General features: G+C 42.5%; 1 protein-coding gene across 2 annotated transcripts in view; it reads right to left on the bottom strand.

Moving 5' to 3' along the window:
- RHPN2 (rhophilin Rho GTPase binding protein 2) overlaps nucleotides 1-13,592 on the bottom strand; it is a 30,884-nt gene extending 17,292 nt beyond the window's left edge. Inside the window, exons 1-3 of one of the 2 annotated variants that reach the window (XM_055818793.1) lie at nucleotides 13,411-13,534; nucleotides 10,634-10,771; nucleotides 2,771-2,886 (exon numbers count right to left, since the gene is read on the bottom strand). In XM_055818793.1, the coding sequence (XP_055674768.1) occupies nucleotides 2,771-2,799 (29 nt within the window). In that variant the 5' untranslated portion in view covers nucleotides 2,800-2,886; nucleotides 10,634-10,771; nucleotides 13,411-13,534. Of the gene's footprint in view, nucleotides 1-2,770; nucleotides 2,887-10,633; nucleotides 10,772-13,410 lie in introns of both variants that reach the window. The other variant, XM_055818792.1, reaches the window with a different exon arrangement.
- Nucleotides 13,593-16,052: the final 2,460 nt, after the last annotated feature.

Genomic DNA, 16,052 nt, shown 5'->3' with positions numbered 1-16,052 from the left:
TTCTGATCTTAATAATAAAAGAAAACAACTCTCCCATAAAACTGTTACTACAGAATGTTTTACAACCAAATATAGAGGTAGAAAGATATTTCTTTTAATACAATACAATTTTCTCTATAATTTTATTTTGCCAGATACAAATAGGATTTTTTTGTTTGCTTGTTTCCTTTGCCATTATTTATATTATCTTTGTATTTACATGACACCATTTTGAACTGCTAGCACAGTGGATGTTTGCATTTAGACCCTGCCAGAGCATTTGCATGACTTCTTATTTGTGTATTTCAGGATATTTTATCACTATTTCTAACCTGATTCCCATACAGTATTACTATTTTCAAGAGACTTACACTGTTATCTATAACTGCAGATATGAGTTTAAGATAAACAGCCTTGAACCATACACAGGCTTAAGATACTGTACCCCTGTATTAGAGAATCCAAATCATTAGGCAACAACAAACTTAAGTTTGCAGCATTTTGCATTTACCTTTATTTTAAGATAAAATTCACCTTCATAAATATTTATGAATAACACTCTCATACACCTAGGCTCCACTTGGAACAACCCTCTGCTGAAGAACTAGTTATTCCGAGGCTAAAACTCTTAAGCTTGTACTTCATATTATAAATGTGTTATCTGTGAATTTTCTATGCTGTACTTTACTGAATACTTGAGATTGCTTAAATTAAGCAATGTTAACATCTGCTGCCTGCATAACCTAAACTGGACACGGACACAGGGTGGAGTGAATCTTCCTTGATAAAGGCAGCACCACATAGGTAACTGGGTGAGCTTTGACACTAGCAGCAATTTAATTATAATTTACTAAGGCTCCGTGTTTGATCTAGCTTGCCAGCCTCCACGGGAGGGATTCTAGTACCTTTCTCAGAAACCCCAATGTTCCATCCAGGTGAACTTCTCCAATACAGCTATATTGCTGCCAACGTCCATGCCAATTTAGAGTTAATTGGATTACCTTTTCATGTTTTTTGCACTGTAGACATACAAACAGCAAAAGACAGCAACAGGGGCAACGTGATATCCTTGAGATCCACACAAATCTACTCTGCATTCAGTTTTAAATCAGAACTTCCATAAAAAAAGACAACGAAAAGGAGACTGTGACTTTCAGAAGTCTTAAAGACAAAAGTCTTTGCACTATATGGATCACTTGTTTCAAGCCTAGCATTTACTTTCAGCTGAAAGTAAAGAAACCTGCATTTCCAGTTTTTTCACAAGTCCTACTGCAGGACACTCCTTGTGGACAGCAATCGGTTTGTTTCTTTTAGAACTTCATGAAATGAAACCAGAATCTGAAAACAAAAAGCTTGTTTATTTATGGTTTTCCTTAGGAGACTGTAAATAGGTCTAGTCATGTGAACTATCTAGTAGTCAGGTTACTTTAAAATTGCTTCTTTCGAAGAATTAGCAAGTTTTAGTACTCTTAACAGGTGTGCATTCGTTTTAGATTTTTAACAACTCAGAAACAAGTCTGATCCTCTACTCTTTAAATCAGCTTAGTTCCTACTCTTGTCAACAGCAATGTCAGTACTTCAGCCATTAATATTGGTATCAGGAGCCGAACTTTAGGACATCTTTACGTTGAACGTTAGAGTAACCAGTGTTCACACTCATCTCTTTAGTCTTTCCATCAGAACCATCTACCGAAGGAACAGCAATCAGTTTCAAAAGCAGACACAAGAATTTTGCAATGCATACAAAAAGTGGCAAAAGACCCTAAAGTCTTACTCCTTAAGTCAATTACCAGAAAACAAAGCAAAACTAAGTCAGTCACAGAGGGTAAAACTACATAAGCTTTGGACCTATCACCCTTCTTGCCAAAGGTGGAGATAAAGGCAGGTGACAGACAAAGGGCAACCTATCAATGGCAAGTTTAAGAGAAGTGAATTTATCCAAGCATTTTCATTTCTCTCAGGAAGCAGGACTACATTTTTGTTCTTGGAGACCAACTGTTGCTCCAGTAGCAGAGAAACAGACACTTCAGGAGACTACTGCAGATGACTGCTGGGGAAATTTTCAGTTCTTCTATGTAACAGAGGGATGGACTGTTGGAAAGCTAGCTACAGGGGCTGTTTGCTAGGCAGCTCATCACAGGATGTAGTAGCCTCAAGACAGGGGCAACATAACGCTATTCCTATGGGGACAGCCATGTAAAACTGTCTTTAAAAAATGTTGGTGGACAAATTATAATAGATGAAGGGCAAAGTCTCTTCAATTTACCTCAAACTGTAGGAGAACTTGGTGGCAACTGTAACCCTGCTCAATTTAGGTGCTGCTACTCCTGTATCACTACTACATGGAATAAACAAGGCAACCAATGGTCCTTTTCACCGTGGAGCACAGACATAAAGGATTTTGGAAAAAGCAACAGTACAGTAACAATACCTGTATTTGATTTAGGGTGTAAAAAGGACTCATTACAATATTCAGCAAGGTTCACCTGCCATTATCGCTAGCAATAAAGCTGATCAAACAGAGCAACATAAGATAATGTAACATTCAGCTCATTTGCTGTAACATTGCAGCTTTGAAAATGTACTTCATAGCAGGTCATGACTCGATAGAGCTACAGCATTAAAAAAAACTCAGGGAGACTGACAAAGCATCCAGCAGTAATTTATGCAGCATGTTAAGAGGAACAGTTAGGCAGACGGGCAAAAAGTAATAGCTAAGAGACTTTTTAAAAATTAAAAGAAAAAAAAATTGTTTCTCAGGCAAGAGAACTTAGGAAGTCATAACAATTACCTTAAAAGATTTTCAGCACCAGCTCTCATTCTTACTGCTCTTAAGATCTGCTGGTTTAGGACAGCTCTTTGATTTTGCAGTTTGCTTCGACCAGTCTCAGCAAGAGGATTACATCCCTAGAATTAAGGAAACAAATTTTCTTGTTGCTGTTGGAAGAGACTGAAAAAGGAGTAACACTGAATTTGAATGAACTTTAATAGCATGGGTTCCGTATGAATACAAATTAACTACACGTTCATCAATGATGAATGACTGACAAGTGTTTCTTTCTCATTAACCATCACCTGGTCACCAAAAGTGAAAAAGATACCACCACCAAAGTATTTGACATTAAAATCCAGGCAGAAAATATTTGTTTTAAAGCTTAAGTACATCTGTGAACCAGTCTGTTCTCCCCTAGAAATCTTCTGAAGCTATTTTCTAATTATAACCAAATTTGACAAGAGCGTTATTAAGTTTCTACAGGTTTCATAAAAACAGTATCTGGCAAGGCAGTAATTCCTATCAAATTCCTCTGCTTAACCTTTGCAAAGTATAAGAGTTCCATACTGAGATACATGCAGCCTTGAAATACAACTCTATCAACAACAGGCTTTGGTGGCACCACTGCTCACAGTTTCAAGAACCTTTCTAAGGATCTCTTGCTCTTGTTCCTTCTGATGCTCAGATCTTCAGTACAATTCCTACCCCTCCTTCCCTAGGTTCCTCTCTTTACATCTCAGACTTATTTTTGGCACATACTGCTTATCTGTACAGCTCTTCTTCACACCCAGGAAACTCTCAGGTCTTTAAGTCTATCCTGCCATAACACAACAGCATCTTTGCATGCTGCAACAAAAATGTGAAATATGAATAAGCTTTATAAGTTATTTCATCTGTATATGTTCACAGTCCCAGATGCAGTGATTTATCCACCCATTAGTTTTTCTTGTTACCCGTTGCCAAAACCAAGACTATATATTGATAGCTCAGTATCAAGTAAAATGGAAAATGGAGTAATATGAGATGGGATAAGATGGGATATGGAATAGTAGAACTTGACAGGGTAAGATGATTATTATACCTTCAGACACTCATCAAATTAAGCCCTGAAAAAGCAAAGCATGGAATCCAGAATTCACAAGAATGGTCCTGTGTATGTGCACACCTTACACAAAGCACAAGACTCAAACGACTGCAACTTGTGTTTGAGCAGGACTGAGCCATTCTATTCTGCTGAGCACTGATAAGCTGAAACTGTTACCGATGAATAGGACTGCTTGTCTTTTTTTTTGTTGAGGGAACCACAATCTTAACACCTTATTTAAACAGGTTAGAAGTTTCACTTCCACTTTTTTATTCTTTGCCTTGCCCTCCCCCTTTTTTAAAGTATCAATTGGCTTTGAATATTAGCACTCATTTATAGCCAACCAGCACATCCCTGCAGCCTTAAGTAGTGATTCTCAAGCAAGTAAGACCACTCTGTTTTAAGGCTTACCCTTAAGCAGAGCATGTCCTGAGCGGTGTTGCTGGGTATCATTACAAAGCTTGTCAAGATCCTACTGGATCAGGCACTACACAAGGAGGCGGCTCAGATCTCAAACAAGTCTTCCCTCAAGTACTCCAACCACATTATTATGCACTGGTTTGGACCTCTCCCTCTTAAGTTTTGCTGACAAAAATTTGGTTTTGATATAACAGCATTTAAAAGCCTCTCAAACAAGCTCTAATTATGAGTGGTCAGGCAACGACATACCAGCACAGCAAAAGCCAGTATTTAAACAGAACATAAAGTTCTAATCATCTACTTGAAGTTCAATTCATATTTTCAGGGCTGGCAAGTTAAAATAAATTGACAACAGAGAAATGAGCTGATCAATCCAGATTACCATAGTCTAATACCGTTAATTTAAAACCCCTGGTCTGAAAAGTTTTAAACAAACAGGTAAAATGACAGGAGGCTTGTGCACACATCTTCAGAAGCACCATTTGCCAAATAACTTTTAAAACCACGCCACATCAAATTACTACATTTGCAAAAAATGTTTCTGCATTGAAATACAGCAGAAGCCCAACACTTGGGTGTGCAGTATATGCTCTCTTTGAGAAAGCACTGGCACCAGGCACAATAAATACACAGAAGATTATCATCTTCCTGGCGAGGACATGCAGATGTAGCAAACTCATTCACTCACCTCTGATTACAAGTAGACCTTTAACTACCAAATGCTTTCTGCTCCTTTACACGTGTTTATTCACAGACATAGTAGCAAGGCAAACTTGAAAGTACAACATGGCCTTGTATCCACAAGTTGCTTTCTGCTCTTAGCCTGCTTTTTTCTGGGCTGCCGCTGTTTTTCCTTCTATGTTTGTTCTGCACTTTGTGTTGTGTAATCTTTCTCTGCTACTGGTACTCATTCTTCTATCCATGCCATTTTTTATTTGAACCTTGCCAATTATTTCTTGCTGTTTGCATTCAGTTTGAATACTTGATCCTCATCTTGGGCCTGTCATCTCTGTATCCCTGTGTAGGTCTGTGATGCTTTCTTCCAACTTTTTTCTTGACCACTTAGTACAAGCATCCTTCCTAAACTTAACCTCGCCTTGCCCTTGTTTTCATTTTCTCTGCAAAGCTGTAGCTTCTTTCCAGAACTCCCTGCCCTTCCTGTGTGCCAAACAAGTTTCATTACATCATTCAAATACTTCTTTACAGCTCTACTTCTGGGAATTTTTTCAGGAAGATCAGCTGCCTGATTCCCAAGCCTATGAAGCTCAGTAGAAGTGGTGCATTTATTTCAGTGGACCTTTGATCAAGCTCCAGCCCAGAAATCAAACAAGCTCCCATTGAACAATGAGCACAAAACTACAATGATCTTAAACTCTGTGCAAAGAGAAAAAAGTGGCAGAGGTGTTTCCCTGCATTTCAGGACCAGCCACTAATCTCTGTATGAAGCTTTAAAGCAAAACCAGCCCTGGAGCCTAGGAGGACAAGGCAGTGACAGACTGAGGTATCCGCATCACCTCCAGTGTGCCTGGAAGTGCAGCACTTTTGTCTCCCAGATGAAAGGCTTCTTGTGGATAGAGGAGACTGTTTCCAGGACAGGCTCACCAGCTGCAAGCATATACCTCCCATTTACTTCTCAAGGCCTATAAGGAACTCACATTTTACCTTTTGGAAAACATCGCTTTTTATATCTCCTGCACAGGGGATGGGGATGCTCAGCTAGTTTGTGTTCATTTACAGGCTTAAAACCTTTATTGTAATCAGGCTGCCAGAAAACTGATGGATAGAAGTCTGCATATAGGACAGTGAAAATAACCAATATCTGCAAAAAAACCTATGGGAAATACACAATCAAGGGAAAAGTCCTCCTTGTGTAAAGCACAAATTCTGCGTACTAAAAGGTTATTTAGCAGACAGGTCCCAGAAAGTGCTTAATTTTGTTTCCCTCCATGTAGAAGATCCCTTTCCCAGACAGCATTTGTACTTGGTTCACATTTGGACTACCCCAAGAATGTTAATGTTCAGTTCATTACAATATCTGGCAGCCAAACTTCCCAGCAGCTTCCACACCTACTGTTTCATTTCTTGTCAACAGGATGCTAGATGCTTCACTTAATTACTGTTTATCTCTTTGCCAAGTCAGGACAACTTAGAGAGGGGACTGGATTTTACCCTGGCTTATATGGTATCAGTAAAATTAATTAAATAGCGACAACAGAATGGTTATTGCTAAGGAAGTTGCAAAAATGATCAGGAGTGGAGTACAATTTAAACTCTCATTGCATGCATTTTGGAGGGAAAAAAAGCAAAGTTACTCAATGTACTTGTTTCTGTGAAGACAGTTCGAATAGTAAACTCAGCTATCAAGTTTTAGAGCCTTTTTTCCCCTCAGAGCATAGCTGCACTTCATTAAGTGTTTGAGCTACTTAAATATTATTATCCTTAGCTCCTGAACCAATAAAAAGCTTTTCAAAATCTAAAGTTCAGTTAGCTAGCTACTTTATTCCTTCCTGCTTGGTTGAATAGCACTGCTGAACTGCAGAATCAGGAAGCTGATATGTTTTTAATATATCATTATCAGAGGCAAGACCTAGACAACAGTTAAAGACTCTTGCCGTATGTCATTTATTTACCTAACCAGGTAACATCTGAAAGAAATAGACACTGGTATTAGACAAATAAACATGCATGTCCTGCATGCTTGATAGCAATCCTCTGACTAATTAATGGGGTGTGCTGACAGATTCCAATGGGATTGCTGCTCATCTCTTGTTAGAATTAATGCCTGAGCTTAGGTGGCAGGACACTCCGCTGGGTTTTATTTTCAAGTTTATAAATGTTATCCCATACACATTTATTTGGCAAACAGTTGTATTACGAATGCTTGTGGGATCTCAACATGACACTGTCTCTGTCACACCAGGCACAGCCAGCTCAACAGCAGGAGCTCAAGCGGAGCTAGGAAGTGGCTGACTGACAGTTCAGGACTCACATGGGATTTTGGAGATATTTTATTCTAGATTACGTGGGGGCAGAGAGGGTAGCTAGGCAAGCCTGTAGTCAGGTACTCCAGGCTTGATACTTAACTGTAGACAAACAGTAATCTTGCCTCTGTACAAGGCACTAATGCTTACCTCCCATCTGAAGGAGCCTCAAAATCCCCTGTCTAAGGGGTACAGGCAGGATCTTTGTGGTGTTCCAAGTTTAGGCTCTAGGCCTTAAGAAATTACCTACTACAGAGAGAAGATAGCTGTCCAAAGTACCAGTACCAAACAAAGACACAGTTGTATTTAATTTGGATGCCAAGAAGTTCTTTCTGGAAGACAGAAGTATTTTTTAGTATCAGAAATCCAGTTGCAATGGACACAGAAATCATGACTGTTTGCCAAACAATGAGTAATGGCAGTAAGCGTTTGAAATTAATATAAGTATGATTTATGAAGTAGTGGTTTGAACTTTTAAGATGAGCCACACAGTGAAGGTGACACAGAGTTGAAACTGGGTGTGCCTTCTTACTTAAAATAAAACATTCCTGCCCAGCCAGTACAACCTGTGCTGCTTGTCAAGCCCTGTAGTGTACGCAAATGGCCATATCCTCCAGATATTTAAACGTGTATGTAATTTAACTCATGCATGTAACTGCTTTGGCTGTAATAGCAACTGTAGTAAACAGATTGATTCACACCAGTATTTCTAGAACTGGTCCTAAAGTCCTGCTAAATTATTATGTTTGTTTCTTTTACTGAAAGTTTCTCTTTGCATGTTTCTATGTTTCTACTAGTTCAGTTTTGAAATTTTAGCTATATACTGCAAGTCTTCCAATAATACAAGTTTTATCCGAGTTTAAAAAAAAAAAAAAAAAAAAAGGTGGGAGGTGGGTGCAGAGGAAGAAGACCTGGTCTTCCAGAGCCTGGTCTACTTGTCCATGTCTAAGTGCCTGGCACAAAATATAAAATTTTATAGCTAATTATTGTATTAAATTCCAAATACTTATTTTCTGTACGCTATTCCATCTTGTCAAGCCACTCACTGCGCAAAATTAAAATTAGTATTTTGCCAGATATGTCTGTCTCTCGAGTAACCAAGTTTCAGATGATTCTTAGTTTCACATGAAGGCCTACTTTCAGTTTTAGGTTTTATGAATTTGTATATAATGAGTGGATATGGCATGATGGGGGTATGAATCACCGCAGTGTTGTTTCTCTCCTGCCAGACAAGTGGAAAGAGAACAAATAGGCAAATAAATATTCCTGTGTCAATGCTAATGTTGACAGTTGCCTGGCTACTAATGACTGAAAAGAACCACATGAGCTAAACCCCGGTGGAAGCACAGGTGCAGCAGGTTGGTAAACTGATACATTAACCACAGTTGTGGGGGAAGCCCTGCAGAAGAAACCCTAAAAGCCGAGGAGGGGAAGGAGAGAGTTAATTAGGGAAGTGTTGATTCATGAGCTGGTTACCATACCTATCATCATTTTCAGGCTGGTGCTTCATTTATAGGATGGCTTGTTTTCTGTTTTTAGCCTTTTCCTCTGACAGGGAGGACTAATATATACAGTCTTCCTTTCTGAATCATCAGCTTGGACTACATAATAAGTAGCTAGCCTCACCGATGGAGCCAAAGGTTTAAGAAAGGGAAAAGAAAAGAAAATAAGCATCTTCATTAAACTGATCAGAATCTAAAGATTCATTAAGCTAGCTGTCCTACTGCTCTGCTTTATGTAGCACAAAGGACTGCTATCCAAAACAACCAAATTGAAGACAGGATGCTTAGTGCTGTACCAGCAGATGCTTGGAGAGGTACAGAAAAGGTAACCTTGGAAAATGAACTATGGCTTTTTCTTATAATTTATTGCAATTTCCTGACCGATATAGGGAATCTGAAGAGCTACAATCTGTGTAAGGTGTTACAAAGCAGTAAACCAAGATGGGAAAGATACAGTAGAAAGAACTTCCTAGATGATAACTCCTTGCTCTGCTCCTACCCAGCTAAAAACCCCAACCAAACAAAAAAACAAACAAACAAAAAAAACCAAAAAAACCCCCACAAAACCAAAACAAGGCAGGCATAGCCCTACTATTAGATCACCATGCCAGCATTGGATCCTGTGACTGGCTGAGTACTACTTTATAAATATCCCAAGTTCTGTATACTGACATGTTTTGGGGAATATTTACTTTGTGAAAACTTACTGGTTTAGTGGGGTGGGGTGCTGTAATGAAAAAGAAAAGGGGAGGGGGAGGGCAGAAGGGGAGAACAGCTTGAAAAAGAGCTGTTTCTCCCACAAAAATTCAGAAGTAAATGAAAAAAACACAAACGAAACAAACAACAGTAAGAGGTCTGAGAGGCCAAGCAATCCACAGAACCACGGCAGGCTTAAAGAGTAACTTCCCCAGAGGTGGGAGAAGCATCTCACATAAGCAAAGCAGCACATGAGGACAGACCTGCTTTAATTACTATCAGTCTGCTGAAAAATCCTTCCTGCCTAAATGCCTTGCTCTACTTTTAAAACAAATTGTTCTTTGCTCTTATCATTAGTTTTGTCATATTTTCTGCTGACCACAGACTCTTTCATAGGGAAGAAAGACTGGGGGCAGAATTTGAATGGATGTGTGGGATGTGCATGGCTGATTCACAGGTTGCTGCCACTAATAGTGAAAGAATGAGGAACTCTACACAGAGGAGGTCAAGGCACCAGGCTGACGGTCCAAGAGCACTTGCACCACCCAGGAGTGCAGGTACAGTTTGCTCTGGCAATGTACCACGGAATAGACTGAACTAAGCTATCCGCATGTGATGGTAGAGATAAACAGTAGCAGAACCAGTTTCCCGGTGAGTTATCTTCCCAGAAAGTAAAAAGTTCTAGACAGAAGCTCCATCTTTTTGATGGAAGAAGCACCTTATTTTCTACTTTGCCATATCCTCTTCAGGACACCAGCAAGGATTTTGTTGTTTGGTTTGGTTTTAAAACTAAAATTCTTCTCACAGTTCAAATTGCAGCTGATCAAATGGTTAAAGAGGGCTGTTTTGGAGGGGAGATATAAAGGGAAGGGAATAAGGGCAACATTGACAACATTGCATATACCCTGTGTGGCTGCACAGGTAACTTCCTTAAAACTAGGTATTAAAAAAAAAAAAAAAAAGCATCCAGGACTCAAAGCATCCTCTATGTTTTGAGAAATTTTAATTTTGCTTGTATAAACATGACAGGCTTTTGCCATGAAGAAAAAGGAAATAATCAACAGAGACAGGGTCAGAGAAAGAGGAAAGGGTCCCTACAGAGCAGCTCTGACATCACTGGAAGGGAACAGAGAGAGGGAGTCTGAGAAAGGGTGCAAGTGGACTGCAGTAGCTGCCACCCATCACATCTCAGACTCACCTGGCAATGTCACAGCAAGCCTAACTTTCTAGTGTGGCAACAGAATTTGAAGCAGGAACCAAGATTGTGCATTTGTTTCCCCATTTCTGGTCATGGCCCTTCACATAAAGCCAGTCATAGTTTTACAGGGCCTCCTCCCTACAGAAAAAAAAAAAAGGCACTAAACAATAATTAAGTAAATAAATTGTTTTACATATTGCATCCTGGGGATACAGAGGGTTGTTTTCTGGTATGCTGTATTTAAGACTTCAAAAAGTGTAATACACAACAAGGCACTATACAAAGGTTGAACATACTTCCCACAGTAATCCATTCATCAAAAGAAAATATCAAGCATCTAAAACAAATTGATATTGTATGAACTGCTCAGTTTTTCTCAATTACAAAATTTCACTGTGTACAATATTCTTGCACAGTATGGAAGGCAACCTTATTGTGTAAATAGTGCTTGAAAGCCCTTTTATGAGCAGGACTGATACAAAGCAAGTGTTTTCACCTTGCTCCACAGCTTATAGAATAAAAAGGTAAATTAAATAAATGTATTTTAATCTAAAACCACAAGGACTATCCCTGGAAACCAATGTGATTCTGCACCAACAAAACTGCTAAACCAACAGTCAAATCCTTTCAGGAAAGCAAAGAGTAGTGTGATGCAAAAAGGGAGGGGAAAGCAATACAAATGACCTCAGGAGAGGCAGGGTGGGGGACCTAGGTACACACATAGACAGCTCAGTCACTAGTTTCAGTTACATGAAATCACCTAGCATACCATTCAGATACACATTTCAGGCCTAAAGATACTACATCAAAAGTACCTCCTTGGGTTCACAACTTGCACCTGTTCAAGACTCCAGGAGTGGGATTCTTTTGGTTGGGAGGTTTTTTTCCTTTCTCCCCTCTTCTCCTAGAACTACTGAGTCAGAATGAAAGCTCTGATCTTTGAGACCATTCAACTAATGTATAACAAGGAATACTGGTTTCCCACTTGTACCTAACTTCTAGGGACAGAAGGCTTTGAGCATCTAGCCTGATCTGAAGTTTACAACTTTATTAAAGACACTTGTAAACTGGATGAACCTTTCAAAGATCTGAAGGAACGACAAAGGAAGGATGTTCCACTGCAACACTGGCTCACCCAGATTTAATCAAATTCATTTTCTACTGCTTTAAGACATAAGTAATTCAGAAGTGGGAAAGATGTTCATGATTGTATAAGACTGATCTACAGTGTTTCCACATATTGAGAAAAACTTCATTCCTTTCCAGGATATCTAATCTAATGCTGTTTCAGTGAACTTAAACCTAATATACAACAATCCAACTGAAAACAAACCCAGTCCTTTAGCAAGTCTGAGTGCAGAAGATATACTCCTCTTACGACTTAAGAGGCACAACTTGGCTATTAAAGTGAAGTCCCCATCAGTAAAGACAAATACGTGGAAGAGTTGGTTTATGTAACTTAATGAATTTCACAAGTTCATGAAAAGTCACCTTTTTTTACTAACATGCCTCAAGGCAGCCTATGAGCATCCCACACCATAGAAACATAGCTGTGAAAACTCTTTAAATAATTACAGCTTTGCCACAATTTGTAATTTCCTGCTATGGACTACTAAGAAAGAAGTGATTACTCATCAAAAAATTATAGTAACAGACAAGATTTGGTCAAAGTTTTGCCTGCCTAGTTATTTATGTGTCAGCACTGATTCCTTGCGGCATGGCTGGCACAGGTAGAACTTCGCACTTTTTGGCTGCAAACTTCCTCTGCTAAAGGGCAATATTGTTACTTAAGCTCCTGCAGGCTTAGGGATTTGGTAAATACTGGGGGCAAAAAACCAAACAGCCTGTGAAGAGGGCAACAGAGCAAAGCACATGTTCCCCCCCTACCGTGTAATGCAGGCGGCAGCTGGAGCGCAGCGTAGGGGTACTTCTGTGCAGAGAGCAGCAACAACCTGATGCATGAGGTGCATTTTTTTTTTTCTTTAATAACCAGTTCATGGTCTCAGAGCCAGAACCTAGACCGTGTATACCTACACGCCCCTATCTGAAGCCCATCAACATAAGTTAGAGGTGCGGGGAAGGTAACACAGCGAGGGGAGGCTGGGCCAGGGCTCCCCGAAAACGGCCCGTCCTGCCCTTTACCTCCGGTGAAGTTCACAGCAGCCCCCAGGGCTGCATTACCGGCCATACTTCACTGTAATTGCTGTTGTGCTGAAAGAACGCAAGGTGCAGGTTATGGCATAAGCCGCCCACTCAGTCTGAAAAGTAATTAGGGCAGATGTTCATTAAAAACTTCCTAATGAGTCTGTTAACTTCATTGCCTTGCTCCAGCAAACTTTCTTACTGGTACGCAAGGCAAGTTACTAGAGAGCGAGCGAGGGGACGCAGTAAGGTGCCATCAGGGAAGAGCGCGGGGGCAAAGGAGAGAAAAAAAGGGACAAAAAGAAGGTCGGCGGGTGGAATTTCCCTGGCTCCGCAGGGATATGAGGGCTCCCAGCCTCCAGGGTGAAGCCGAGCCCAGAGGCAGCGGAGGATAGCTCCCGCGGCCGCCCGGGAGCCCACCGCAGCCCGGCTGCGGGCGCTGCCCTGCCCCGGGCCGGCCAGCCGCGCTCCGCCACAGCCGAGAGCCCCGTCTCGCCTCCTCGCCCGCCGCCCCCCGAGGCAGAGGCAGCCCCCGCCGCCGCGGGGACGGAGCCCACGACGCTCCGCCAGGAGAGAGCAGCCGGGGGCCCGCCCAACCGGCCGGGCACGCAGCCCGCTGCCCCCGCGCCTCCCACCTTCCGAAAGTAGCCGTCCGCCGCCGGCTCCGCCGCCTGGCAGCCGCGGGGCGGCAGGGCGTCTGTCATCTCCGGGCGCGCCAGCCGTTCCTCCGCCGCTGCTGCCAGCACCCGCGACCCTGCGGGAAATGTCGGCGCTGCCCCACGGCGCCGCCCGGCTCCACCTCCGGGGTGGCGGGGAGGAGCTGTCCCGCCCCAGAGCGCAGCCCCTCCGCCGCGCTGCCTGGCGGCCCTGCCGAAGTGCGGGCAGCGACCCCCGGGCCGCGCCCCGTGGCAGCCTCGCAGCCCCCGGGGGGGCGGGGGAGGTGCCCCCCGTGCCCAGCCGGGCGGCGGCTGCGGCTGACTGGAGGGGCTCGGCCCGCTCCTCCCCGGCCTGCCGGCGGGGCTTCGCCGAACCGTGGCGGAGCCTGGTTGGCCGTCCCGGAGGCACCGCTCGCCTCTTGCCGCTTCCCCACGGCCTTACTCCGCCGGGGCCACGGGGCCGCCGCCGGCTCGGCCCGAGGCCCGGTGCCCGCTCCTCCGGGAGCGGGGCTCCCCAAAGGTGGGCTTTGGCGTGTGGTGGGGCCGGGGCACGGCTCGCCGGCCTGGCCTCTTCCCCGGCCGGCGGGGAGCCCCCGGCGCCCGCACCCTTGGAGGGGGGAGGGCAGGAGCCCGGGAGAGATCCCAGAGCCCGGGAGAGATCCCAGAGCCCGGGGAGCTGAGGCGGCTCCGGCCCTGGCCCCCGGTAAGACCAACAGCATCTCGGTGAAAAGCAGGACTGGCCCCGGCTCCGGCAAACTGCCGTGGGGTCAGCCCCAGCGCTGCCCGAGCCTGCAGCGCCCGCACCGAACACCTCCTGGCTGAGCCACGCCGCGGTGTCACCAGCTTCGCGAAGGCTGACACGGGACGCTCGTGTAAGGAAACTGCCAGCGCTGGTTCCTAACGCTAGCCAGAGCTAACCTACAGAGCAATGCGGGCATTCAGCACTGAAGACGCGATACCGTAAAATACTTAAATCGATATTACCAAAGTTGTCTTTCCCCACCCTACCCTTTCTCTTTTTTCATCTTTCTTAGAAGCATGGTCTAGTTGTGTCAGGAAAAAAATCTGCAGACAACATTTCCTTATCAACGGAAAATTATCTTTGGAATTACATCCTTTACTGAAACTTTCTTTGAAATTGCCAATGTCTCTGGAGAGTTGTGCAGAGCAGCCTGGTTAAACTGTCTACTGCCTGTTTTTTAGGAAGAAGACTAGAGTCAGCAGCTCAGGAATCCAAAGATCTGCTTCTCTCTCTCTTGAAGTCAGCTGAATTATGTTCTTCAGAATTTTGTTTACTCTTACCCCAGTACTTTTCCCTTTTTTTCAATAATTCTAAAGATATTGGATGAATGTATCGAACTATACATTAAATAGAAACAGGTAAAAGTGGGAAAGCAGTTTAACTTGCTCTTATTTCTATTTAGAGGGTGTAAAAAATGTTTTACATTATTTTTATGCTATTAGGAAATGTACTTACGTGCCAAATTAAAAAGGATTCTAAAATCAAATCTTGCAAATCAGTTTAAAACTCCAGTGCAATACATATAAATTAGTTTAGGTTAATATAAACGAGAGATACATGAGTAATTTGCCACGCTGATACAATCTGGCAATTAAAACAGTATTAATATGATCGTCTGGGGAGTTTGCAGGGCTTTCACTGGATTTACTGAAAAGTGATCTCATTGAAAGGCTGCAGCTATTACTCCAAATAAAGTCCTAAGAGTTTATAGCCAGGTCAAAGGGTCAGGCAGTGAACAACATGACACGACGAGTGACTACTATCATGGTTATGCATAAAACACAAATTTGCAAAAGTTTCTGCACACTACAACACCACAAATAACTTCTAATATATCTAGGTGACAAAGAAAAGCCTTTCTGCCTTGCTGGTGGATTCTTTGAATAAAGCGAAGTCAGTGCTACACACAGGAAATTTCAACAGCTAATTCAGGAGAGTCCAAGATAGCTCTTACAGGCTTCCTCCTCCATCTTTAGTGTCCTAGGTATATCACCCCACGCTCTCACAGCTGCCACATTAGACTGTGCCTTCCCCTCTGTTCGGTAAAGGGTACCTCAACCTGACTGCATTAGAACTGATACCGTATTTCTTAAGTCTCTGTATGTTTTGTCTGCATATGGTGAATATGCTTTTTTGCAAAAGGCACATGTTGATTGTATGGTCTCAGTAGCGAGGGCTGAGCTGTGTAATCACTGGGTAGGAGTGCTCCCTGACTCTGGAATGTAAATTGCAGCTTAGAACATTCCAAAACCTGATTTACCCTCAGAAAAACATGTCCCTGCCTTCTCACCAGTTGGTTAAACATCTTGTCTCCAGTAGCTCTTAAGTTGCTATTAGAATTCCTAAATAGAAGTGGGTTCATACCACAAACTTTCTCACAGTTATATTAATCAGAAAGTTTGGTTTGCTGCATTGTAAAGATTAATAACAGGCTAGGAATCTGGAATGCATGCGCTCAGAAAAAGAGGCATATAGTATAGATGCAGATGTTTAGTTGAAATTTAATATTTGGAGAGAGAAAATTCAGTGATCTGGTGCACTGGACATGGCATTATCTCTGAGAAAGCATCAAATGCTTAAGAATTTGCATCCAAAGAAG

The sequence above is a fragment of the Falco peregrinus genome, chromosome 14, assembly GCF_023634155.1.
Source record: "Falco peregrinus isolate bFalPer1 chromosome 14, bFalPer1.pri, whole genome shotgun sequence".
NCBI classification, from domain to species: Eukaryota; Metazoa; Chordata; class Aves; order Falconiformes; family Falconidae; genus Falco; species Falco peregrinus.
This window is presented reverse-complemented; position numbering and strand designations above follow the sequence as displayed.